Genomic DNA, 27,617 nt, shown 5'->3' with positions numbered 1-27,617 from the left:
AGGGTCCAGGACACTCACTAGTCGTGTACAGTATGTAGTAGCCTACATGCAACTGTGCATGTGTGATAACAGTCCCCTTTGACATGTTTGTGTAAGCACTTTGACATATTATTCAAACTTTTATGAATTTTTTACAGCACGATTATTTTTTATTTTATTTTACCTTTATTTAACTAGGCAAGTCAGTTAAGAACAAATTCTTATTTTCAATGACGGCCTAGGAACAGTGGGTTAACTGCCTGTTCAGGGGCAGAACGACAGATTACTAGTCCAACGCTCTAACCACTAGGCTACTCTGCCGCCATTGATGAATTGACAGTCATGACAGGACACAATATCACTGAATGGGGCATTATGGAACTTTAGTCAATTGGAGAATGGCAACGTTGTTGAGGTAACAGCCCCTTATTACAGACAGTAGTGATCAGCACGGGGGAGGGTGGGTCAGACAAATAAGCCGGTCATAAACATGCTGAGGTCACAAAGAGACGATGGCCCACTGGCATCTGCGGACACAATGACTGTCTTGACATTTCAGTCTCAGTCTTGTTACTGCATTGTGTAGTGCTGTCCACCCCCTCACCAGCATGTCTCCAATTAGAACACATCTATGGTACAATAGCATTGCGTCTGCAACTATGGTGACTGAGAAGATTAGTCCATCTTCGCATTTTCTACCAACATGCCGAGGACCCAGTCCAGCACTGCACTTGTACAAACCAGATTCAAGGAATTGCCACATACTGTAGCTAGGCCACCCCATCACCCAAAATAACACAAAAGAGTCCAGTCCAAACCAGAAATCACATTGCCCAGAGTAGCTCCAGGCAGTGTCACTGAATCCTTTGCCAACCCTTTCAAGTGCTTAAGAGAGACTTCACAAAAGCGAATAAAACAATGATTTCAGGCATCATTAAATCTGGTGTCATGAGATCTGATGGCAAACTGTGTCAGGGTCAGACATGGTGCTTCCTGACAGTCTGAACGAGTTATTAACTGGACTACAGTCCCAGGGTGTTATTCCACATCTCCCACCAAGCATTAGGCACCAAGCCTCAACTATGTATCGGACATTTCCCCTGGCCCTGCCATGGTAGCGCTTTTTTCACTGCTTTATTACTGGCTTCCACTGCTCTTGGCTTTAGGGTCAAGTTGCTTTCTCTCTCTCTCTCTCACACACACACACACACACACACACACACCTGGGTATTATTGCACTGACCTACTTTATAGGGAGGGAAATATTCCATCTGTAAAAATGTTTTTTGTTGGTCTCAAATGAACAGCGTAGCAGAAGAAAGGGGACACCCACAGAGCCCTCTCAGCTTGCACATTCTCCAGCTCTGTCTCACAGCCCACTGAAATGGCTGGTAATTGGTGAGGCGAACCAATACTCAATCTGGAGGTTTAGCCAAATTGTTATGGAGGTTTTTCCTTTCTCTTTTAAATGCCGGAAAGCCGACTACCATGGGGTTAATCCACATCATTCTGAGATAGACAACCAAAGAAGCTAACCAGAATAAACTAGTTAGTGCAGAGGATTTGGGCTTCAAGTTCTCTGAGACTGTGGCTTGACTAATAGCTGTAGGCTGTCAAATTAGTAAAAAGCAGTAGGTTGTAACAGGCTAAGATTAGTGTGGTAATTCACTGGCTTTTGAGGAATTTGTAATCCATGACAAACAATAACATTTAAATCTGTATATGTATCACAAAGCAACTGAGGGGTCCCAAAAACCACAATTTCGCCTTCCCTTTGTACAGAGGAAATTGGCCAGTTCATAGTCCCTGGTTATGAATATCAAAGACAGGGAATAGAGAAAGGAGAAGATTTGAAGTTCATGAACCTGCCTGATGATTGAATATTAACCACTACACAGAATCTCTTTATTTCAGAAGTTTCAGTCCCATAAGGGTGAAGAACTAAGACATAACATTTCAGGGCATAGCCTAGCTTCTGACTCTGGGTCACCTTACCCTTTGTTCAGGGGAAGCGAAGGCATAAGTGGTGAGAAGTAGCTGTCAGTACATTTCTACTGGCGTAGTTGTCAACAAGTGGAACCAACCACCGACCAATCAGAGAGTGACTTAAGGAATTCTTCTTCCATGTGACTAACATGATAGATGACAAATTACAACAACAAAAAAGTCTATGCAACTACATTATCTGACCATAAAAGCTCAAAATGGCTGTAATAGAACTTCACTGGCAGACTTGATTAAATCATTTTATTATCGTCCCCCAAAAAATGTTAGTCCTAATTAAAGATAATTGAACTTCAGGGTAATCAATTTCTCCCAAACTAATGAGCTGAAACTCAAAATACTGCATATTAATTAGACACCTCTGCCCATAAGGATGGCAATTAGCCTAAGAATATTACACTGATGCATTAGTGAGAAAGATAAATATGTGCAGTCTTAAAGTAAACTGTACAAAACCATATGTTACACTATAGCCTAATTAATGCAAGTTAGCCCATTAGCTCATTAAATCGTACAGCTCCACAGTTGAGCAGAGCTCACAAGCTTCAACGGGATGGAGGATGATGTGATTTAGGATCGTCCACTGCTGCGTACCATATGGGGAGAGAGTTTATTTGAGTTTCGGAGCTTGAATTGCTTCTCCCAGACGTAAACAGTTCCATGTTTGGCTCCATCGTTTGTTTACCGCGAGCAGACTGGTGAAAGGTGGGAAACATCCATGTCTGGTGCCATCATGTTGAAGCCCTTCATCAGCACTGACATCAGCCCATCAGTCAAAAACCCATCACTGCTTTTGACCAGCCTATGCCCTAGATGACAGTTCAACACTCCTTGTCTAGGCTAATGGTAGTCTCAACTCAATCTTCCAGTTTTAAACTGACTGTCAACATAACACAGATCATACTATAAGGACCATAGACATTAGAACCAGTAGATACCGATGTCGCTGACGTCATTCATGTATTCTTATGGAAAACTACATATGACTTTTTTTATTTAACTAGCCAAATCCTAACCCGGACGACACTGGGCCAATTGTGCGCCGCCCGATGGGACTCCCAATCATGGCCGGTTGTGATACAGCCTGGAATCGAACCAAGGTCTGTAGTTACGCCTCTAGCACTGAGATGCAGCCTTAGAATGCTGCGCCACTCGGGAGCCCCCTAAAATTTGAAAATAAGGATCATGATGAAAGTGGCCGTAACGAGCAAAGGTTCATGGTCGACGTAGTCATTTTCATCCTGCCTGAAAGAGCCACCTCGTAGCATGCCGGCCCGTGATTGGTCTGTGTCAGCACGTGGTCCTGTGTGACGACAAATGTAGTAGTCAGAATGGATCACTATGTAATATCTCGATTTGTAGCAAACTTTGTTTTTTAAAGAATTCACTGTGGGGATCGAACTGTGTCATAATAAAGGAATTAATTCTCATTACTAAAACAGACGAATTGAACACAGTGCTTTGAGCTTGGCTGTTTAAGCCAAGAGGTCTAAGGCCAACAAAACACCAAAGATGCTTAAAGCTGAGCCAGGTCCACTTCTCTTCCTCCAACCTGCACTGCAGTCTACGGACATTAAACATTCATCTATGCAGTTTTCAGTATGAAGCAATACTGTTCTGAAACAGGAAGAGGAGGAAGCCAATTACCAGTTTATCAGGGTTCTGTTACAGCACCGTCTCTTGGAAATACTCTGAACTTGAGTCAGGCGTGTCAGATTAACTATGGACTAAATTTCCTGTGGATCCAGGTTCAACAGCAATAGAGCCTGGAGAGTAAGTTCATTATCACTGCAGGCCAGGGCATATCACATAATATATTCTACCTCAATAGATCTTACCCCTCATTTCAGCTCCCATAGAGAGAATATTTTTTTATATTTTTTATTTTTTAAAGATTGCACTAATAACACAACACAACCCAGGTTACGGTCATCAGGTCCTTCCCACACACCCCCTTCCCAATATCTACCACTTTCTCACCTCTCAAAATGGAAGGCTCCCATTTTCCCTGTGTACCTTCATTGTCCAGCAGAATAATGACAATTATAGTCTACGCTCACAGGACTGCATCTCTGTGACGGTGCCTAAGGCCCATACAGAGCAATGTAAAAAACAAAACGTTGCAGTGCTCTGCGCCCACTACATGGAAAGAGCTACAAAAGGACTTGAAACTACAGGAGATCGTCACAAATGATTTTAACGCTAGGGTAAAATCTATGGTGGAAAATTACTTAGAGACCTGTCAATCTTTTGACCCCTGTTCAGGCACATGCACTGACTGGGCTCCAAGTTGCCCTTACAGACTATTACATACTTAACTTTTTCAATCCTGTTATTTTAACAGCAAAGAAATCCAATGAAACTAGCTAATTTCTTATTTTTTAATCTTGGAATATTACCCCTCCCCCACTCCTTTGCCCCCACTGCACAAGCAGACACTACACCGGTGTAGAGTGGTAGTATGATTAGTGGCACTGTCTACTTTGAAATATAAAGTGCATTTGGGAAAGTATTCAGATCCCTTACCTTTTTTCACTTTGTTACATTAAACAATCTATTTTAAAATAAGGCTATTTTTTACCCTCATCCAACTACACACAATAACCCACAATGACAAAGCAAAAACTTGTTTTTAGAAATGTTTACTAATTTATTAAAAAAATAAAAACCAGAACAAAAAAGTATTTACATAAGTATTCAGACCCTTAGCTATGAGACTCAATATTAAGCTCAGGTGAATCCCGTTTCCATTGATCATCCTTGAGATGTTTCTACAACTTAAATTGGAGTCCACCTGTGGTACATTCAATTGATTGGAAGGGTACCAAAACCCTTCTGCAGCATTGAAAGTCCAAGAACACAATGGCCTCTATCATTATTAAATGGAAGACATTTGGAAACACCAAGACTCTTCTTAGAGCTGGCTGCCTGGCCAAACTGAGCAATCGGGGAAGAAGGGCCTTGGTCAGGAGGTGACCAAGAACCTGATGGTCACTCTGACAGAGCTCCAGAGTTCCTCTGTGGAGACGGGTGAACCTTCCAGAAGGACAAGCATCTCTGCAGCAATCCAGAAAATCCGGCCTTTACGGTAGTGAGGAAGATGGAAGCCACTCAGTAAAAAAGGTACATGACAGCCCGATTGGAGATTGCCAAAAGGCACCTAGAGACTCTCAGACCATGAGAAACAAGATTCTCTGTTCTGATGGAACCAAGATTGAATTCTTTGGACTGAATGCCAAGCGTCACGTCTGGAGGAAATCTAGCAACGTCCCTACAGTGAAGCAAGGTGGTGGCAGCATCATGCTGTGGGGTTATTTTCCAGAAGCAGAAAATAGGAGACTAGTCAGGATCAAGGGAAAGATGAACAGAGCAAAGTACAGAGAGATCATTGATGAAAACCTGCTCCAGAGCTCTCAGGACCTCAGACTGGGGCGAAGGTTCACCTTCCAACAGGACAACGACCCTAAGCAAATAGCCAAGACAACGCAGGAGTGGCTTCGGGACAAGTCTCAATGTCCTAGTGGCCCAACCAGAGCCCGAACCTGAACCCGATCTAACACCTCTGGAGAGACCTGAAAATGGCTGTGAAGCAATGCTCCCTATTTAACCTGACAAAGCTTGAGAGGATCTGCAGAGGAGAATGGGAGAAACTCCCCAAACACAGGTTCGCCAAGCTCGTAGAGTTATACCCAAGAAGACTCAAGGCTGTCATTGCTGCCAAAAGTGCTTCAACAGAGTAACGGGTCTGAATACTTATGTAAATGTCATAAGAGTTTGTCTTAAAAATGTGCAAAAAAAACAACTGTCTTTGCTTTGTCATTATGGGGTATTGTGTGTAGGTTGATGAGGGAAAAAACTATTTAATACATTTTAGAAAATAAGGCTGTAACCTAACACAATGAGGAAAATGTCAATGGGTCTGAATACCTTACGGAAACACTGTACATACAGCTGAAGTCGGAAGTTACCATACACCTTAGCCAAATACATTTAAACTCAGTTTTTCAATTCCTGACATTTAATCCTAGTAAACATTCCCCGTCTTAGGTCAGTTAGGATCACCGCTTTATTTTAAGAATGTGAAATGTCAGAATAATAGTAGAGAATGATTTATTTCAGCTTTTATTTATTTCATCAAATTCCCAGAGGGTCAGAAGTTTACATACACTATATTAGTATTTGGTAGTATGGCCTTTAAATTATTTAACATGGGTCAAACGTGTCGGGAAGCCTTCCACAAGCTTCCCACAATAAGTTGGGTGAATTTTGGCCCATTCCTCCTGACAGAGCTGGTGTAACTGAGTCAGGTTTGTAGACCCCCTTGCAGACCTCCTTGCTTGCACACGCTTTATCCGTTGAGAGGATAAAGTATTGAGGTCAGGGCTTTGTAATGGCCACTCCAATATCTTGACTTTGTCAAGCCATTTTGCCACAACTTTAGAAGTATGCTTGGGGTCATTGTCCATTTGGAAGATAATTTGCGGCCAAGCTTTAACTTCCTGACTGATGTCTTGAGATGTTGCTTCAATATAGTTCTGGGACACTGTAAAGTCCATGGAGAATAAGAGCACCTCTTCCCAGCTGCCCACTGCACTGAGGCAAGGAAACACTGTCACCACCGATAAATCCATGATAATTGAGAATTTCAATAAGCATTTTTCTACGGCTGGCCATGCTTTCCACCTGGCTACCCCTGCCCCGGTCAACAGCCCTGCACCCACCAGAGCCACCCCCACCCATTTGTCCTTCACCCAAATCCTGACAGCTGATGTTCTGAAAGAGTTGCAAAATCTGGACCCTCTCTAAAATTATCCACCGCAATTGTTGCAACCCTTATTACTAGTCTGTTCAACCAGGTCTAAGTAATTTTCCAACCCCAAAGATTGGAAACCTGCTGCGGTCATCCCCCTCATCAGAAGGGGGAGACACTGTAGACCCAAATTGTTACAGACCTATATCTATCCTACCCTGCCTTTCTAAGGTATTCGAAAGCCAAGTTAACAAACAGATCACCGACCATTTCGAATCCCACCGTACCTTCTCCGCTATGCAATCTGGTTTCCGAGCTGGTCATGGGTGCACCTCAGCCACGCTCAAGGTCCTAAACGATATATTAACCGCCATTGATAAAAGACAATACTGTGCAGCAGTATTCATCGACATGGCCAAGGCTTTTGACTTTGTCAATCACCTCATTCTTCTCGGCAGACTCAACAGCCTTGGATTCTCAAATGACTGCCTTGCCAGGTTCACAAACTACTTCTCAGATAAAGTTCAGTGTGTCAAATCAGAGGGCCTGTTGTCCAGACCTCTGGCAGTCACTACAGGGGTGCCACAGGGTCCAATTCTCGGGCCGAATCTTTTCTCTGTATACATTAATGATGTCGCTCTTGCTGCTGGTGATTCTCTGATACACCTCTATGAAGACGACACCATTCTGTATACTTCTGGCCCTTCTTTGGACACTGTGTTAACTTACCTCCAGATGAACTTCAAAGCCATACAACTCAATTAATTGCAATTCATCTGATCACTCTCAATAACATTCTGGAGTATCTGCAAATTGCCACCATACAAACTGAGGCAGCAGACTTGAGAAAATTAATATTCGTTTCATTCTCAAAATTTGTCCACGATGGTACATACATCACTTTAAACAAAAAAAATAGGCATAAGCAAATGCTTTGATTTCTGTTCAAACTGAAAAGCGTTCTTAGAAAACATCCATCAAAAAAAAGTCTGAAGGTATTATAAATACATTGATGTTAAAGATCCCTGCCAACTAATAACACATATTTACAGTAGCTTTCTTATACATTTCCGCATTCTGTCAGTTTATGAAACATGCCTTGTGCCTTGACATTACGTTACCAAAAAATATATATATTTTAAGAGGGAGAGTAATGAAAGTTCTTAGAAGTAACAAGTAAAAGATAAACTAATTGATAGACCTGTGTTTCTGATCATTCATGAGCAAAAAAGTGATTAAAACTCAAATTTCGTTACCAAATCTGTAACGCTATTTCTGCAATTAAATTGACTACAATGGGAAATCATAGTAGTCACAAACCACAGTTGGGTTCACAAGTTTGGACAGCACAGAAAAGTAGAGTATAGTTCAGTACAACACAGTAAAGAAAAGTAGAGTATAGTTAATCAGAGTACAGTAGAGTTCAGTACAGTACAGCACAGAGTTGAGTACACAACAATCTACTGCTTTGTGCTGTACTCTATTGCGCTGTACAAACTTGTTAAACATAGACGTCTTTGATTCTTTCAGATATGGTCCGGTCCAAACAAATTTAGTCTTGTTTGGAGGCAGAGCTCATTAAAATAATAGCCAGTGTGTAGATTAATACCCAAATATGCAAAGGAGGATATTGCATATTTATACCTTTGAGTACCTATTCAGGATACACCACCATGAAAAGAATGACATTCATATCCAGAATTATGCAGTTACAGATCAGGGACCCATGATAACATTCCGTTACCTGGTGTAAATCCACTTCACTTACTGTAGTTCAATAACCAAAATAGATTTTTCAAAGTAAACATGACATGTCATAGCTGACACCCCATTCTTTCTGCAGACATCGTTGAATCTTAATTTGGAGCAGATATTTAAGAGTTTTTGGAAAACGTGGACAAATAAACGGAGGGAAAATTTACAGAAATTCTGTTACCAAACTTGCACCTGCATAGTTCAGCCAGTAAATGTGTTTATGTAAATTGTTAGTGTAAATTGTTAAAAAGTAGTCAGTGTGCAGAGTTGAATGGCTTGTTAAACTTTGAAATCATGTGTTTTGTTTGGCAGATAATTTAAGTAAAAAGTCTCAGAGCATTTCCGTTACCATGGAATTGCCCAGCTGATATGTAAAAGAAAGCACTGAACGCTGCATTTGCAGAACAGAATGAAAATTATTCAGCAGGCTAGTTTGATAATAACTTGCTTATTGGCTAACATTATTGAAAAAGGTCCATTAATTACTCTGCGCTTAGCCCATTAAAGCAGCAGCCTTCGTGACCTTAAGCAGAAGATATGAATTACTTTTTAAACTATAGCCTATGGATTCAGAGCTTTGTCAACATTATGTTTGATCGCATTCTCATTGCACTTAATTGCACAAAAGGCTTGAACTTACCGTGACTGATATAGTTTGTCTGTTAAACGTAGTGAAAGCTGTTATGTATTTGTTGTTATGTTCTCAAGTTGTTTCTCACATTATTTGGGCAAGATGTGCTCCCAGTGGAACAAAATCAAAGCCTTGCAGTGCATTTGGGCACGTGGGCATGAAATCCTTCAAAATGTGTTAGTAGTAATAATAATCCGCCGACACATGCAACACACTCAATTACCCCCATCCAAGTGAATAGACACGGGTAGCATGAGAAGGTCAGCGACCGACTGGGGGTGTTGGGGATGAGAGGGGAGAACAGACAAAGAGAGAGTGTGAACACAACTTGATTCCTGCCTGGTTGGACTGAGCCTGGCTGACATATTTACTTTTATTTGTTTCATCTCTATTTAACTAGGCAAGTCAGTTAAGAACAAAATTCTTATTTACAATGACAGCCTACCAAAAGGCCTCCTGCGGGAAAGGGGCCAGGGATGAAAAATACAAACAAAATATATATAGGACAAAACACACATCACAACGAGAGAGACAACACAACACGACATAAGAGAGCGAAGACAACAGCATAGCAAGGCAGCAACAAAAAAATGGTACAAACATTACCGGGGACAGACAACAGCACAAAGGGCAAGAAGGTAGAGACAACAATACATCACACAAAGCAGCCACAACTGTCAGTAAGTGTCCATGATTGAGTCTTTGAATGAAGAGATTGAGATAAAACTGTCCAGTTTGAGTTTGTTGCAGCTCGTTCCAGTCGCTAGCTGCAGTGAACTGAAAAGAGGAGCGACCCAGGGATGTGTGTGCTTTAGGGACCTTTAACGGAATGTGACTGGCAGAACAGGTGTTGTATGTGGAGGATGAAGGCTGCAGTAGATCTCTCTGATAGGGGGTAGTGAGGCCTAAGAGGGTTTAATAAATAAGCATCAACCAGTGAGTCTTGCGACAGGTATACAGAGATGGCCAGTTTACAGAGGAGTATAGAGTGCAGTGACGTGTCCTATAAGGAGCATTGGTGGACGAATGGTAAAAAAGAAGCATCTAGCCATTCGAGAGTACCCTTACCTGCCAATCTATAGTGGTCATCTGAATCAGGGTTAGTTTGGCAGCTGGGGTGAAAGAGGAGCGATTACGATAGAGGAAACCAAGTCTAGATTTAACTTTAGTCTGCAGCTTTGATATGTGCTGAGAGAAAGACAGTGCACCGTCCAGCCATACTCCCAGGTACTTATATGAGGTGACTAACTCAAGCTCTAAACCCTCAGAGGTAGTAATCACACCTGTGGGGAGAGGGGCATTCTTCTTACCAAACCACATGATCTTTGTTTTGGAAGTGTTTTGGCAAGTCGGTTAGGAATAGAGGTCGACCGATTATGATTAACGCCAATAACGATTATTGGAGGACCAAAAAATCCAATACCGATTATTTTTTAAATTAAAATAAAAATTTACCAAAAAAAATTCGGCCATATTTGTATTTATTTATTTGTAATAATGACAATTACAACAATACTGAATGAACACTTATTTTAACTTAATACATAAATCAAATCAATTTAGCCTCAAGTAAATAATGAAACATGTTCAATTTGGTTAAAATAATGCAAAAACAAAGTGTTGGAAAAGTAAAAGTGCAACATGAGACCACATGAAAGCTGGTGGTTCCTTTTAACATGAGTCTTCAATATTCCCAGGTAAGAAGTTTTAGGTTGTAGTTATTATAGGAATTATAGGACTATTTCCCTCTATACCATTTGTATTTCATTAACTTTTGACTATTGGATGTTCTTATAGGCACTTTAGTATTGCCAGTGTAACAGTATAGTCTCCGTCCCTCTCCTTGCTCCTCCCTGGGCTCGAACCAGCAACACAACGACAATTAGCACGCGCTAACTAGCTAGCCATTTCACTTCGGTTACATGAGCCTCATCTCAGGAGTTGATAGGCATGAAGTCATAAACAGTGCAATGCTTGACGCACAATGAAGAGGTGCTGGCAAAACGCACGAAAGTGCTGTTTGAATGAATGTTAAGCGCCTGCTTCTGCCTACCACCGCTCAGTCAGATTATATGCAACGCAGGACACGCTAGATAATGTCTAGTAATATCATCAACCATGTGTAGTTAACTAGTGATTATGAATGATTGTTTTTTATAAGATAAGTTTAATGCTAGCTAGCAACTTACCTTGGCTTACTGCATTCGCGTAGTCTCCTTGTGGAGTGCAATGAGAGAGAGGCAGGTCATTATTGCATTGGACTAGTTAACTGTAAGGTTGCAATATTGAATCCCCCGAGCTGACAAGGTGAAAATCTGTCGTTCTGCCCCTGAACAAGGCAGTTAACTCACCGTTCCTAGGCCGTCATTGAAAATAAGAATGTGTTCTTAACTGACTTGCCTAGTTAAATAAATATTAAATAAAGGGTATAAAAATTAAAAATAAATAAATATAATATATATTTTTTTTTAATCGCCACCCAAAAATACGATTTCCAATTGTTATGAAAACTTGAAATCGGCCCTAATTAATCGGCCATTCCGATTAATCGGTCGACCTCTAGTTAGGACATCTACTTTGTGCATGACACAAGTAATTTTTCCAACAATTGTTTACAGACAGATTATTTCTCTTACAATTCACTGTATCACAATTCCGGTGGGTCAAGAAGTTTACATACACTAAGTTGACTGTGCCTTTACCAGCTTGGAAAATTCCAGAAAATAATGTCATGGGTTTAGAAGCTTCGGATAGGCTAATTGACATAATTTGAGTCAATTGGAGGTGTACCAGTGGATGTATTTCAAGGCCTACCTTCAAACGCAGTGCCTCTTTTCTTTTGATTTCCCCATGATGTCAATAAATCAGCCAACACCTCAGAAAAAAAAAATTGTAGACCTCCACAAGTCTGGTTCATCCTTGGGAGCAATTTCCAAACGCCTGAAGGTACCACGTTCATCTGTACAAACAATTGTAAGCATGTGTTAACGCCATAGAACCACGTAGCCGTCTGCAGGTCATTCACTAGGTCCCTCCATGTGGTTCTGGGATTTTGGTGGCTGACTAAAATACTGACTAAATACTTTTTTGCCCCACTGTATGTAAAGTTCTGACCCACTGGGAATGTGATGAAAGAAATAGAAGCTATAATAAATCATTCACTAATATTATTCTGACATTTCACATTCTTAAAATAAAGTGGTGATCCTATCTGACCAAAGACAACACATTTTTATTTGTATTAAATGTCAGGAATTGTGAAAAAACTGAGTTAATGTATTTGGCGAAGGTGTATGTAAACTTCTGACTTCAACTGTATGTTGTTGATGTAAATTGAGAAGAGCGCGGGGCCTAGGATCGCACCTTGGGGTACTCCCTTGGTGACAGGCAGTGGCTGAGACAGCAGATTTTCTGACTTTATACACTGCACTCTGAGGTAGTTAGAAAACCAGGCCAAAGACCCCTCAGAGACCCCAATACTCCTTAGTTGACCAACAAGAATGGAATTGTCTACCGGTATCAAACGTTTTGGCCAAGTCAATACAAATAGCAGCACAATATTGTTCAGAATCAAGGGCAATGGTGACGTCATTGAGGACCTTTAAGGTTGCAGTGACACATCCATAACCTGAGCGGAAACCATATTGCATACCAGAGAATACTACAGAATTCAAGAAAGCCAGTCAGTTGATTATTTTTCCAACACTTTTGATAAACAGGGCAAAATAGAAAGTCCTTTCACAGTTTAAATAAAGGACAAATTGTGTCTGCCTTCCAAGCAATGGGAACCTCTTCAGAAAGGAGACAGGTTAAAAAGGTTGGAGATAAGGTTGCCGCCCCGATCCTCGCCAAGCCTAAAAGGGTCTAAACCATCTGACCCAGATTATTAGCCTCTTTCGGCTTCGCAGGAAAGAGAGAAACAGGAAAGTACATGACAAGAAGTGACCCGTTAGGAACGACTTGTCCAAACAGGGAAATGTTTGCTAAACACATAGATGAGGCTGGATGACCTTTAGCATAGTTTAGTATTCTACCTCAGTCATTGTTCACCGACCAGTTATGCAACGCAAGTGGTAAGTGTGTCAATGAAATCCAGTTTATGAAATGTAGAGTATTGAAAAGCAGTTTGAACTCTATGGTTAGGATGCAGTGAAAGACAGGTTAAGTTCCATCAGGATGTTTTTCAAAAGGGCAGGTGACACTTGTAAGTGGTTTCTTGCTGACTCATTGAGAGACTTTATGTAGGCATAGAACAATCTCCCCCTCTCAGGAAAGCGTGTGCTTTATTCTCAGGAAGCTGTGTGTGTTGCGGGTGTGGCTGTGCCAAAAAGTTGCCTTCAGAAGCATACTGAACTCTTTCACAATAGCCTGCATTTGGCTGCCCCTGGAGGGATTGACTTACCAGTTTCAGGAGTTCTGCCTTTGCATAGTCCTCCAAAACATATTACCTTAGTTCTGCCCCGTGTTCCGAGAGAAGCGACAAATTGCAGCTTTGTAATAAAAAAAAAACAACTATTCCCATCATCCTTGGCTGAGGGATTTTTTTACCTGCTGTATTCTCTGATGGACGCAGTTACAATAATTTGCTATTAATGCTTTGCCTGGGGTGTTCAATAAGGCCTAGCTCTAGTCTCATCTTGGGAACATACATCCCGAGACTATTTTTATTTACTTTACCTTTCTTTAACTAGGCAAGTCAGTTAAGAAGAAATTATTATTTTCAAAAATGTTAACTGCCTGTTCAGAGGCAGAACGACAGATTTATACCTTGTCAACTCAGAGATTTGAACTTGCAACCTTTTGGTTACTAGTCAAACGCTCTAACCACTAGGCTACCCTGCTGCCCCAGTGTCTGTAACCAAAAGGCATCCTGATATTATTCTACAAACAATCTCTGAAAAAGGAGATGGACAATGAGATGTTACAGAAATGCAGCAAACGTTGTCAAACTCAATAACTCTTAGGCTATAACAAATGAAAGTCGAGTTTAATCCTATTCCATACCCCACTGAGTAACCAAGCAATCCTGTCAGAGTAACCAAGCCATCCTGTCAGAGTAACCAAGCCATCCTGCCAGAGTAACCAAGCCATCCTGCCAGAGTAACCAAGCCATCCTGCCAGAGTAACCAAGCCATCCTGCCAGAGTAACCAAGCCATCCTGCCAGAGTAACCAAGCCATCCTGCCAGAGTAACCAAGCCATCCTGCCAGAGTAACCAAGCCATCCTGCCAGAGTAACCAAGCCATCCTGCCAGAGTAACCAAGCCATCCTGCCAGAGTAACCAAGCCATCCTGCCAGAGTAACCTGGCTGCTGCCTGCTCAGTCACAGCCATGCCCTGAAAATGAGAGGGTATGATTCACCACTGGGTTGGATAGCTGCAGCCGATGCTCTACGGGATCATTTGAATAATGACAGAGCACTTCAGCACGACGAGCAAACAGAACATAAACAAAATAGCATACACTGGCATTAATCCTGATGTGGGGATGGAGAGTAGCGTTATGATTGCAGCTCCACTGGTATTGTGATCATATAGACATTCTTTGTGCTGGTTTCTGATGCCCTGCTTTGATGGGGACCGATCTAGACCCACCTGTACTGTACAGCTCTGAGCTCAGTTATGGTTAGTTGTAGATGTAGTACAAGAAGATAAAGCTCACTCAATAGTTGATGGCAAACTTAAACCACACTCCTAGGGGCACTGCCTGCCATTGAAATAGGAAGCTATGATGAACAGGGACTGACATTAAGGGACAGTTCACTCAAATTACAAAAAATATTATAATCTTTACCCTGTAAGCAGTCTATGGACAAGTTAAGACAGCAAATCAATGCTTTGGTTTAGTTTCACGGGCACTGTTTCCACATGCCCTGGTGGCACAAATCCCATTCAAGTCATGGGACCGATATGAGCAATTTCCTTGTATGATGTTTAAATCATCTATAAGTAACTTTGTTGAGCTTCACAATACATTTGAGATCCTTTTGGATGATTAGGACATGGTGTGAAAAATGCTAATGAATCAGTCCCATGACTTGTAATGCTAAAAACGTTATTTGGAAACAGTGCCAAGGAAATAAAACCAAAACGTTGATTGCTGTCATACCTTGTCCATAGACTGCTTACAGGGCAAGAAAACCAATATTTCACTTTATAAATTTGGGTGAAATATCCCTTTAAAAAGTTTGAAAGGCACTTGCAGATCAGGCTTGTCAGGGTAGTTTCAGGAGTACTTTTTGGTTGCCAGAAGATTATGGTCACTTGCCCGAAAAGGTACATTTGCTATTTACACAGAGTAGAGCCTGCTTTTCACCTATGGGAGGGATCAGGAAGGTCAGTACCTGAATTCTTTGCATTTTAGTTATCAGTAAAAACAGTTCTCAGAGCAGACACAACTTGTCCAACTGCCATAAATGACAAGTTGAGCCTGCTCTGAGAACTGTTTTTACTGATAACTAAAATACAAAGACAATAATTAGCATATTATCACAAACAAAGTACCAGGGATGTGAATTGATGTTAGCTTCAACTGTAAGCTAGCAAGGAAATTAGCCTACAAAGCTGGAAGCTACCGGTATCTTCTTGCATTGTAAAGTGTTCTAGCCTCTATTGTTTTGTGAACAGTAATTAACACTACAGTTTCAACATGCCGTGTTGAATTATTCAAGTGTGTTAACTTCTGTGCAGCATGAGTGGGAAGCGAACATGGGGCAGACCAGATTCCCAGTGCAGTGGTAGCTCTAGCAACAAGTACGTTGAGCAGGCAAGAGGCGCTCGTGTGGGGACAACGGCTGCGCTGATAGACAGACTTGATCCTCTCAGTTTACGACGGAAGACACATCTGACAAAAGTACCGAAAGTGTCCAATTCTAGTACCAAACAGTTTGTTCTACAGAAGAAAAAAAACATGTTTGCTATACCGTGCACCAGTCAGTCAAATTTCATAGTTTTCCAAAAATAAATGTAACATTTTCAGTTCTAATACAGACAATTGTTTATTTTTTATTAAAAGTACTGTTGCTTGTATGCATGTGCTTACTGTGACTGTCACCCTGATATGGATGGGAGACCAGATGCTGCTAGAAATGGTGTTGGAGGGCCAGTAGGAGGCACTCTTTCCTCTGGCCTAAAAATAAATATTCCAATGCCCCAGGGCAGTGATTGGGGACACTTCCCTGTGTAGGGTGCCGTCTTTCGGATGGGACGTTAAACGGGTGTCCTGACACTGAGGTCATTAAAGATCCCATGGCACTTATCGTAAGAGTAGGGGTGTTAACCCCGGTGTCCTGGCTAAATTCCCAATCTGGCCCTCAAACCATCACGGTCACCTAATAATCCCCAGTTTACAATTGGCTCATTCATCCCCCTCCTCTCCCCTGTAACTATTCCCCAGGTTGTTGCTGCAAATGAGAACGTGTTCTCAGTCAACTTACCTGGTAAAATAACAGATAAATAAAAAATTAAATACAAATATTGGCCATTAGCCACTATCAGAGTGACAGTAGGGCTTGGCAAGCGGGAACAGAGGGCACTGTGTCCCGGTGTTATTGCCATTCATGCCCTCCCCGTTGAGTAGTAGACTGTACATGTATCAAGGTGACGTCTAGACGGTTATCAATATTAGTTATTTCTTGCATAGGCTGCTATCCTAGTTAAAATCAAACCATGGGAGGGAGGGGGGAAAACGCCGGCGGCGACACCGTGATAGTTTCCCAGTAGGAAGCACCTCAGATCGGCAGGCATGTCGATACAACATCGGCGCACTAGTCATTCGCACCGGATTATCGACTCGTCGTGCAACTAGCCACGGTCGAGTGGCAATAAATCTGCCCAATTAGGCGATTCGCTTTCCATGCATCCACTCCTTTTGAAACACTACTTTGCCCCTACTCCCCAGTTGCCATATAGAGCTGGGGCGACACCAGTACCGTGATACTCGATAGTATTGTGACAATGAAACAACACAAATCGAATTTAACTTCTTTAGGAAAACAGCCCTAATGTTGGAAACAAACATTGTCATCCAGAGGCACATTTATTTCAATTTCTAAGCTATAGCACAAAATATTTTACATACAGCAGGGTTTTTCTTTTTAAAAGGGACAAAGAGTTATCTGCTCCGTGTTTTCACTTTTGCCATGGAAGAAATATTGTGTGTCCGTATGTGTGTCCGTCGGCCCAAGTGCTCGTGTTTCACAGTGAGTGAGTCACACACAAGACAAGTCGTGGGTGAACAATGCTTGTGAATGATTCAGAATGTTGGAATATTGATAAGTGGCAGTTGGGACATCGAGTGTGCATCGTCTCAATGCTAATTTTGGCCAAAACACTTGAAGACTCGAGTGATCACTATCGAACATAAAAGCAAGTGTTGAGTTAAAAGGGTTTAGGGGCCAAGTGTTGAGTTTGATATTCAGCCTGACTGTGGTAGAAAAAAAAAAAATTACCCCTTAGCATAGGAACACCATACACAATAGGAGCATATTCTCCATTGTTCACATAATTCACACAGAATTATCACTTCATTTTTTTTTTTTTTTATGGATTTAAAAAATTTTTTTACGGTCAGTTTAAATGTTAAGAACATTTTTCAATTTGTCACATCCCTTGTGTGTGTGTGTGTGTGTGTAAAACAAGATCCTGCTTGCCAACACCCACTCTAAAACCACACTGAACATACTCACCATAACACAACTGGTTAAACATTTCCATTACCCTTACATTTCGCCAAATGCAAAGTCATCATGTGTTAGTTGAAATTAGCGTTAGGTCACTACATCATCATGCGATCCCTGGCAGTAGCCTAACTGTTGCGTTGTGTGTTTTTGCTGCTGTGTGGCAGGAAGGAACTGGCCTTCCTTATTATTGAAGTAAAACATTCAGAATGTCACACAGAGAGATGACATTCAGAATGAGGTCACACAGTGGGCAACCATAACACACATACCCACGCAAACACACATGTGAATCACGCGAATGTACACTCACCTACCCACCCGTTTATACAAGTCAGAGGGTGCAGAAATGCCCCGTAAATTCAATAAACAATTCCATCCCTGCACACACAGACTTGCACGCCACATGTGGTAGATGTATATTTTACTCTCGAGACAATGTGGCAAACAAACAAAGGGGGATCTGCATCTCTCAGTCTTGCACACATTTCAGAGAGCGAGACAAAGCAGCGGGTCTAATAGCAACCATAGTTGTCTGAGCTCAGCATCAACAGAGAGCGAGGAGAGAGGGCACGAGTGAGAGAGGGCGGGAGCGGGCGAGGGCAAGAGGAAGCTTGAGAGAGAGAGGGTCACTGGATCTTGCGTGCCATCTATTATGATTTGCTGCATGTCACACACACACACCTCATTTGTGCAGTGTCACAAGCTAGCTGCTTTAAATAACTAAGCCTATGTTCAGTCCAGAATAGAGTTTTTCATAGACAAACAAGAGTTCAGACCATCTCCTTGGACAACGGGAAGTACTGTGGAATAAGGCCTACAGTACTTTCTAAAGGACATGAACTACAGTGCCTCAAAATAACTACTTCAAACATTTGTCTGGGTAAAACTCTTACAGGGGGAAAGGGGGAACACGTGCAAGTTGCAACAGAGAACATGGGCGTCTGGGCGGGAGCAACAGAACAGAATAATAAACAGACCAGAGCCTGGCTTTCACTAAGAGGGCTTACCATACATAAATAGCCGAGTATCTCTTTCTGAGATGGGGGACAATAAGAGGGATGAAGACCACATCTGCTTTTCCTGCTGCCTCCCAAGCTTTACTGCTTCATACATCTCCGCTTTCTCTCCTCCAACTGGAAGGAAGTCTGGAGAACGCAGAGGAACAATGGATGACCTCACCAGACTGGACCTCTGATGTGAGTTTAAGGCTAGTGACAGGCAGACAACCAAGCCTCTGCCATTTGGCTACAACACACCTTCAACCTTGTTCATGATATGCATCTGAAGGAGAAGGAGGAATGAGGGTTTAGCATTATGGCAGCCAGGCAGGCATCAATAGGGATTATGCTAGACGTTCACGACAATGCCCTGGGCTGGACTAGCACCGGCCTGTGAAAGGTAGGAAATACACAGCAAATCTAGACACATTAAAGTTGAGGACAGCAAACCACAGTGAGCAGGTTCAATGTCCTGACTAGCACCCTGTCCGATAGATAGCTGGCTCCTCTCAGCTGGCTGAACAGGGGTGGACAGAGAGGATAGTCAGGAGTACTCGGGTGGCCTGCAGGTCTGGAGAGAGGAGATGCGACATTACTGAGCCTACGGTACTGAGCTCTCCGTCGTCCTCTGCTGTTCCTGTGAACGGAACACTGTAGTGATAACAAACAGAGGCAGCAAGCGACACCGAGAGAGAGTGGCGGTTCAACTGGGCAGGGCAGGCAGGCAAGCAGGCCCTAAAGGGTGTTTCACTAGGAAGCAGCTTGTATTCTCCAGGTGTGTGGATGGAGGTCCCTGTGTGAGGATTGGATGGTTACCAGACTCTGCCACTTTCATCAATATACAGACAGCTCTGCACTGGCCAAAATATATCTTGTAGCCTATTTTTTACAGTGATGAATGCTCACAACCAGAGTTGTTCTTGGCAACTGGGGTTATGACAGTGACAGCACTGAGGTGTGTTTACACAAGTCTAGCTGATAAAGTTGGTGGAAGGCAGGAGGTCAACATCTCTCACATAATGCAGAGCACTACTAACGGAATGGAACTGGCAGCAGGTCAGGATTAGCAGAAATGACAACATGGAAAAGGTTTTTACATTGATATGACAAAGAACATACCCAGGTCTTGATCATGCATACGGAACCCCTAGTGAGAAAAGCTGCCTGTCCTGAATCAGCAACAACATCCAAGCCAAGGTAGGAAAAGAAGCAGATTGTGACAAGGAATGATTTGTCAGGAGGAGTAGCAGGGAGAGAGTGGATGACTGGTCCAGCATAGAGCTGCTGAGACATCCCTGTACTCCATGGGACGTAGGAGTCAATTTTCAAACTGATGAAAATAGGGGAGTCAGTGGACCCCCCCAGTGCCTGCTGAGATGCAGCAGGCACTGTTATAAAAGCCAGGGACAGTGTGAGAGAGGAGAAGTGGGGACTCAGCTCTCTGCCTTTACAGGCTCCACACTTCACCACATGAAGTAAACAATGTGTCACAACAAATCAAATCAAAGTTTATTGGTCACGTACACAGATTTGCAGATGTTATGGCAGGTGCAGTAGAATGCTTGTAAAACAAGCAAGTCTGACAGATATGTAGAAGTTTCCTAAAAACAGGGTAAACCAGTACAGGGTGGGGAAATTGGTACTTCAGAGAAGTCATATACTTTTGTTTCTCACTGCTGTGTTTAGAATGGATGGGGTTAGGATTATGTGTGTGTTGCTGTGTGTGTACGCAAGAGAGAAAGAATGAGGGAAGAGGAGTTGTCTAGAACAAAAATGCTAATGAAACTGGAATACATTTATTTGGAAAGGACTGACCATTTAAGGCTTATGCAGTCTAGGGGAAGTGGGATACCTAGTCAGTTGTACAACTGAAATGCCTTAAATCAACATCTACGTCATCGGCGCACGGGGAACAGTGGGTTAATAACTACCTTGGTCAGGGGCAGAATGACAGAATGTTAGCTCTGGGATTCGATCCAGCAGCCTTTCGGTTACTGGCCCGGTTACTGGCCCAACGCTCTAACCACTAGGCTACCTGCCGCCCCAATCTACATGCATGGACAAGTATCGTATAGTGCAGTCACTCAAACAAAGAGGCGGTGACTATGACAGACAAACAAGAGCAGCCACACCTTTTCAAAAGAAACTAGGCAAGAGTTACCATGATTACTAACCCGAGAGGCAAATGGACATCAAGTAGGCTGTCCTGGCTGTCAGTAAGAGTGATGAATGAGAGTTAAGACAAGTAGCCTACCTACGCTACAATATCTACCCTCTAATTAATTGCCATGACACTTCCAGAAAAATGTCTAAGATGAAACATTAGAGCTGAGCTAACGGAATGAAAAGGCTTTAAACCCTCTGCCAACTCCAAGACGCTGCTCAATACGACAGCTCAGGGTGAAAGAGCACCTTGAGGAACAGTGAGTGAGAGAGCCACAGTCTCATCCACATGCAGGCCACCCCTGGCTAATACACAGTGACAGGTTGGGCCATAAACCCTGGCTCTTTGTTAGCTACAGCACACCAAAACTCCAGACAGCCCCAATGCCCAGTTCATAGGCAAAGGGAGCATGGCCAAGGAAACGATGGCAAAATCAAAGGGCAAAACCTTTAGCTACTTACTCAAAAGCGAAGAAGAGTCCGCTTGTGACGAGAATTAGGACAAGGGTGAGGTAGAAGACCCCTGTCTGCCTGGCCATCATGATCCTCCCATTGCAGTAAAATTTATTCCGCCCTGGGAAGACTTGCCACTTCCTCCTCTTTGGGATCCTCTTCTTGTATGGAGTCTCCATCGGGGTCGAGCTGCGAGTGCTGATCTGGCTGTACTCGCACTCTCGCATAGGCTCAGCAACCCTGAGATGCAGCATCAATGGTCACTCAGTGAGATCCCCCAACAGTTGAAGCAGTCCAGGGCCAGGGGGTACAAGCGCCGCTGTAATGAAAGCAACTATTATGTTACTGGAAAGAAAGTGGTCTGATTATAGCCTGGTCCCAGATCTGTGGGTGGTGTATACAGCCCGAGCCAACTCCTATGGTTGCTGTCATGCCAAAAAGACAATGAACAACAGTTGGCAAAACAACACAAACAGATCTGGGACCAGTCTGACTTTAGGATCACTTATCATTTTTGTTTTATTATTGCTGATGAGGTTGCATGGATTTATAAGATTAGCTAGCTACCATTTAAGAAGTCATGTTTAATCAGACAGCTAATATTTTATGAGTTCATGTAGCTAAATCTCAGCACACACACACATTTCTCTAGCATGACAACAAGACCTACTTGGCTATCAATTTTACCACTAAGATAACTAGCTAGCTGCAAGTGACAGCTTCTCACATGCTTGAAACTTTTCACTAGCTAGCTAGCAACTAGCAAGAAATGGTTTAATTTCCTTGGCCCTCACCACACATTGCTATGGCGGTGAAAGGTGAATGCTTCCATACCCTAGCTGCTTTTAGCAACGCTAGTGTTTACACACCAGCGCGGTGCGGACAGCCTAGTGGTTCGGACAGCTCCCTGCCATCCAGGATCGCTATATCAGGCAGTATGAAAGAAAGGCCCGTAAAATCGTTAAAGACTCCAACAACCAAAGCTATAGACTTATCTCTGCTTCCACACGGCAGGCGGTACCGGTGCTTCAAGTCTGACACCAACAGGCTCACGAACAGCTTCTATCCCTTTGCCATAATACTGCTAAATAGCCAACCAAATAGTTAACAAAATGGCTGCACGGACTATTTGATTATTTTTGCACTTTCTCTATGCATACTCAGAGCCCTACACTACGCACACTGATTCTCCAACACACATACAAACACTCACTCCATCATTTGCTCACACACACATAACATGCACATACATTTATACTGACTACACACACCCACTCACATATGCTGCTGCTACTGTTTATCATATATCCTGAGGCCTATTCACCTTACCCCTATACACATCTACCTCTATTGATCCAGTATCACTGCACATCGTAAATATAGTATTGGAACTGACCCTGTATATAGTATGCTTACTTACTTTATTGTGTTCTTCTTATATCTTGTGTGTTTTTGTTATACCTTATTATTTGTAGTGTTACATTGTTATTGATTATTGCATTGTTGGGGTTAGAGCTTGAAAGAAAGGCATTTCACTGTACTTAAGCAAGTGCCATTAAAACTTGAAACGAGCGTTGCTCGGAATTATCTTACAAAAAAAAAAAAGTCCACAGGAAGCCAAAAGTTAAATAAAATTCAATTTCAGCTTACTCTGCTGTTAAACAGGCTTTCCAAACGTGGGTCTTTTGTAGACCCACTTCTTGTCCACTTACCTCACATCCAAATTAAAGTCCTGCACATGCACCACACTTGCACAAAAAGCAGAACTGACCTTACTGAGGAACTGCATGGGTCTCCAACAGACCCACCTGTGTAAATTCTGTTTAATCATGTCCCATCGTGTTTTTTTATCAAATTCCTCCCTGCATAAGGACCAAGGCTACAGACAATCGACACAGTAAGTTGAAATGTAATTTTATTTAACATCTAGTTTTCGGCGGACAATTCCTTTTTATTGCAAGCTAATTCCCAGCAACCCTAGTGTAAATATTAGAGTTGCTAAAAGCAGCTAACAATCCACCCAAAACCACTTATTCCTTTAATTTAGTGATAAATGAGCACAATTTTGTGAACAAATGTTTAATTTTTGTGTTATACGCCGTCATAAAGGTTGGTAGCACCATTGAAAATCTTTGTGGAAATCTGTTGCAGCTCAAGTCGACTACAAAATCCGCAATACAATGGACTGGCTGGCTGGCTAGCAAACGTAGCTAAACACAACAAAATCAAAGACAATATCAGCATGTAACGTAGCTAGTTAGCTGAAAAATCGCCTAAACAAATTGCACTATCAATGTTGGAGTCTACAATCTCACCATGTTCAACCTGCTGATCGATCTCCCTCACCCATTATTTTTATTTCTACTTTGCACATTCTTCCACTGCAAATCTACCATTCCAGTGTTTTACTTGCTATATTGTATTTACTTTGCCACCATGGCCTTTTTTTTGCCTTTACCTCCCTTATCTCACCTCATTTGCTCACATCGTATATAGACTTGTTTATACTGTATTATTGACTGTATGTTTGTTTTACTCCATGTGTAACTCTGTGTCGTTGTATGTGTCGAACTGCTTTGCTTTATCTTGGCCAGGTCACAATTGTAAATGAGAACTTTTTCTCAACTTGCCTACCTGGTTAAATAAAGGTGAAATAAAATAAATAAATAAACAGAGTGGAGTCTAACGTTCGCAACGGCGGATATACTTTTAAGGAGATGGGAAAAGTTGCCCATGCAACAAAAATGGGCCGCAAGGTGCTTTCTATAATATCTGTGGCAACAGCACCAAGCAATACACCCTATGCCCTCCATTAAATAACACATTTCTCGAGGTAGGAAACTTGCAAAAATATTATCAATGGCTCATTTGAGAGAAGACATTCTCCCGAGTTATGACATCGGACAGTATTGAAATCTGACATGTATGACAGACGTTTTTGCGATCTAAAAGTCGTATTCATATTAACTTCCAGAGCAGTGAGAGCGGTTTTATCACGGTGCTACGTCATACCTGCCGGATTTATGCCTGCTTGAACGCCAATAACTCAGAAACGCATGAAAACATTAAATGATCCAGGGACTCGTTAGAACATCACTCAGAGATGCACAAAAACAATATAACATTCTAAATGGGTGAACCTTTCCTTTAGACGTTAGCTAGTGTAAAGCATAGCAGGCACATTTAACTAACCTCTTCTTGGCGATACTTTAATTCTCTCGATTCGGGCAAAAAGTTTCTTATATATGTCGTGCCCAGTTGCAGGTGGTTCTCCAAAAAACAGAGAATATTCAGAAATATATTAAATCCACGTTTGGCACCGAATGAGGAGTTCCCATGCCATTTTAGTTGCCAGAGATCTTGCATTTCCCAGCATCTTTGCAGGAACGAGTCGCCTCCACGTGCGGAACTAAATGACAGCGCGACCAAAACAAAGATCTACACACATGCAAGAGGCCTTTCTAACTCTACAAAACGTGGATTTGATACTTTTCTGAATATTATCTGGTTTTTGGAGAACCACCTGCAACTGGACACGGATATGTATAAGAAATACTTTTCTCACGAATTGAGAACTTAAAGTATCGCCAAGAATAGGTTATTTTAAAGTTTGTCTGCTATGTTTTACACTAGTTAGTTAATGTAACGGGATGTACGGAAGCGTTCATATCACCGCTGTAACAATATGTAGTTAACTAACGGAACTAACATGACCAAATAATCAAATGTTGACTAATGTTACGTGAAAATCATCCGCCAAATGTATTTTACGGCTAGGTATAGACAGCTAACGTTAACTAGTAACAAACTACCCAGACAAAAGAAAATGCAGCTAAGCTAACGACATTAACATACTTGTATTGAAACTCGGGGGGGGGGGCTCTGAGTGTTCTGTCGTTTCCTGTAAACCAATACCGGTTTTCATTCAGCAAACATTACGGTCACATCAGCAGCGGCATACCATCACAGAAACCTAATCCCTCGAACGTTAGTGTTTCGACCCCTCTGACAGCTCACCAAAGTAAGTCGACACTGCTTGTGGTACGGCACTTTTTTCCGCTCTTGTATCCGGGTTTGTTGCGAACTGCAGTCGAAACCAATATCATCCTTTCTCTCTGAATTACAAAACGTTTATGCCTGGTCTGAAAACACCAAACGCTTCATTCATAGAAAGTCAGCGTATAGAACGGACATCGGTCCCACGCCACACCACTTCAACCGCAGCAAGGGATGTTTAGAAGATATGCTCCATCCTGGCTCTCTGGGTAGTCGTTGCGCGCAGTACGAAAGATCGCTTCTTCCAGCTAGCTACAGACATCCCAAATCTGAGGATATTCCGATCATTGTGCCACGTACTCCTTCGCTTGCGCGGTACACTATTCCCAGACAGGCTGCTGAAACATCGATATCACACACTGTGTTTGCTATATTGTTGGGAAAGTATTCCCACTGCTGCCACCCTCACGTTGCACTGCTCATTGCAACAAGAAAACGTTACCACATACGTAGCACACAGCTCCTCCTCTTTTTTTTGGTCAGTGGATAGCTGTGCAACAGGAATTATGGGGAATGTAGCTAGTGAACCATTATATAATTGATTGTACATCTGGATAGAAAATGAAAACAAATGTCCAATGCTTGAATGATACAAAAAAATAGCATTTAATGTCTTCAATAATAGAACAATATGATCAATAGATGATGAAAATTAGACCCTGTTAGATCCTGAATTCTAGTCTACTACTATGTTGGCGCCAGCAGGGGAATGAATACTTATCATGTAGATAGATGGGGGACTGTGGTGCCCAAAAGCCCGTTTTAGCATGGGCAGTGGAATTGAGTACTTTCACCATTTTGAAGTAGTCAACTGGGTGGGACTTCATATGGGTTAATGCAGAGATACTGTATATACTGACGAGATGTTCTTGTCTCCACCCTAACAATGGGAGTCATTCTCCCAAAGGAGGGAAGGCAGGCTGTCTATTTATTGGTCTGCTTATCGCTGTATTCCGCCTTGGACAGATTTTGACTGGAGTGGATCCTCCCGCTTCACCTCTTCCTCTGGTTAAGGAAGGATCACATTATTCCATCCAGGTCACCAGGAGGGGTCAGCCAATGAATTATACTCGTGAGCAAACATTCCATAACTGTAAATCGCCAACATTGTCTTTATACCTGTTCAAACAACACATTCCAGGTGGCAGTATGCACCTTTGTTTGTTTGCCAACTCATAGAAGGAGAAAGAAGAAGAAAATTGACTACTTCAAAATGGAGAGGGCCTCAATGGTGCTGCCTGTTCTCTCACAGATGCCATAATGGGACAGATGAAATTATACGATGTGTATATTATACGAATTATACAGTGCCCTCAAAGTAGTGATACCCCTTGACTTACTCAACGTTTGTTTTGTGTTAAAGCCTGAATTCTACATAAATAAATACAATTCTCACCCACGTACACACAATACCCTATAATGACAGAGTGGAAAAACATGTTTTTAGAAATGTTTGCGAATTTATTGAAAATGAAACACAAAAATATAATATGCAGAAGTATTCACACCCCTGAGTCACCTTCGGCAGCGATTACAGCTGTGAGTCTCTTAAGTGCGTTGCACATCTGGATTGACAATATTTGCATTTTTTATTTTTTATTCTTGAAGTTCTGTCCAGTTGGTGTTGATCATTGCTAGGCAGCCATTTTAAAGTCTTGCCATAGATTGACAAGACGATTTAAGTCAAAACTGTAACTAGGCCACTCAGGAACATTCCATGTCATCTTGGTAAGCAACGCCAGTGTATATTTGGCCTTGTGTTTTAGGCTATTGATGAAGCCACCAACATGCTTGAAAATATGGAGAGTGGTACTCAGTGATATGTTGTGTTGGATTTGCCCCAAACATAACACTTTGTATTCAGGACATAAAGTTAATTTATTTGTACTTTTGTGCGTTATTGCAAACAGGATGCATGTTTTGGAATATTTGTATTCTGTACAGGCTTCCTTTTTTTCACTTTGTCATTTAGGTTAGTGTTGTGGAGTAACTACCATGTTGTTGATTCATCCTCACTTCTCTCCTATCACAGCCTTTAAACTCTAACTGTTGGCCTCATGGTGAAATCCCTGAGCGGTTTCCTTACTCTCCGACAACTGAGTTAGGAAGGATGCCTGTATCTTTTCAGTGACTGGGTGTATTGATACCA

At 42.1% G+C, this 27,617-nt stretch overlaps 1 protein-coding gene across 5 annotated transcripts in view; it reads right to left on the bottom strand.

Annotated features, from left to right (window-relative positions):
* The window catches only part of LOC135526004 (palmitoyltransferase ZDHHC14-like), a 102,819-nt gene extending 76,913 nt beyond the window's left edge, over positions 1–25,906 (bottom strand). For 2 of the 5 annotated variants that reach the window (XM_064954013.1, XM_064954016.1), the window contains exons 1-2: positions 25,430–25,523; positions 21,422–21,731 (exon numbers count right to left, since the gene is read on the bottom strand). In XM_064954013.1, the coding sequence (XP_064810085.1) occupies positions 21,422–21,666 (245 nt within the window). In that variant the 5' untranslated portion in view covers positions 21,667–21,731; positions 25,430–25,523. Of the gene's footprint in view, positions 1–21,421; positions 21,732–22,832; positions 23,923–24,604; positions 24,905–25,429 lie in introns of those variants that run through there. The other 3 variants (XM_064954014.1, XM_064954015.1, XM_064954017.1) reach the window with 3 other exon arrangements.
* Between the last annotated feature and the right edge of the window lie 1,711 nt (positions 25,907–27,617).

The sequence above is a fragment of the Oncorhynchus masou genome, chromosome 32 (assembly GCF_036934945.1).
Source record: "Oncorhynchus masou masou isolate Uvic2021 chromosome 32, UVic_Omas_1.1, whole genome shotgun sequence".
NCBI lineage: Eukaryota > Metazoa > Chordata > Actinopteri > Salmoniformes > Salmonidae > Oncorhynchus > Oncorhynchus masou.
Note: the sequence above shows the minus strand (reverse complement) of the source record. Positions and strands in the feature narration are given on the sequence as shown.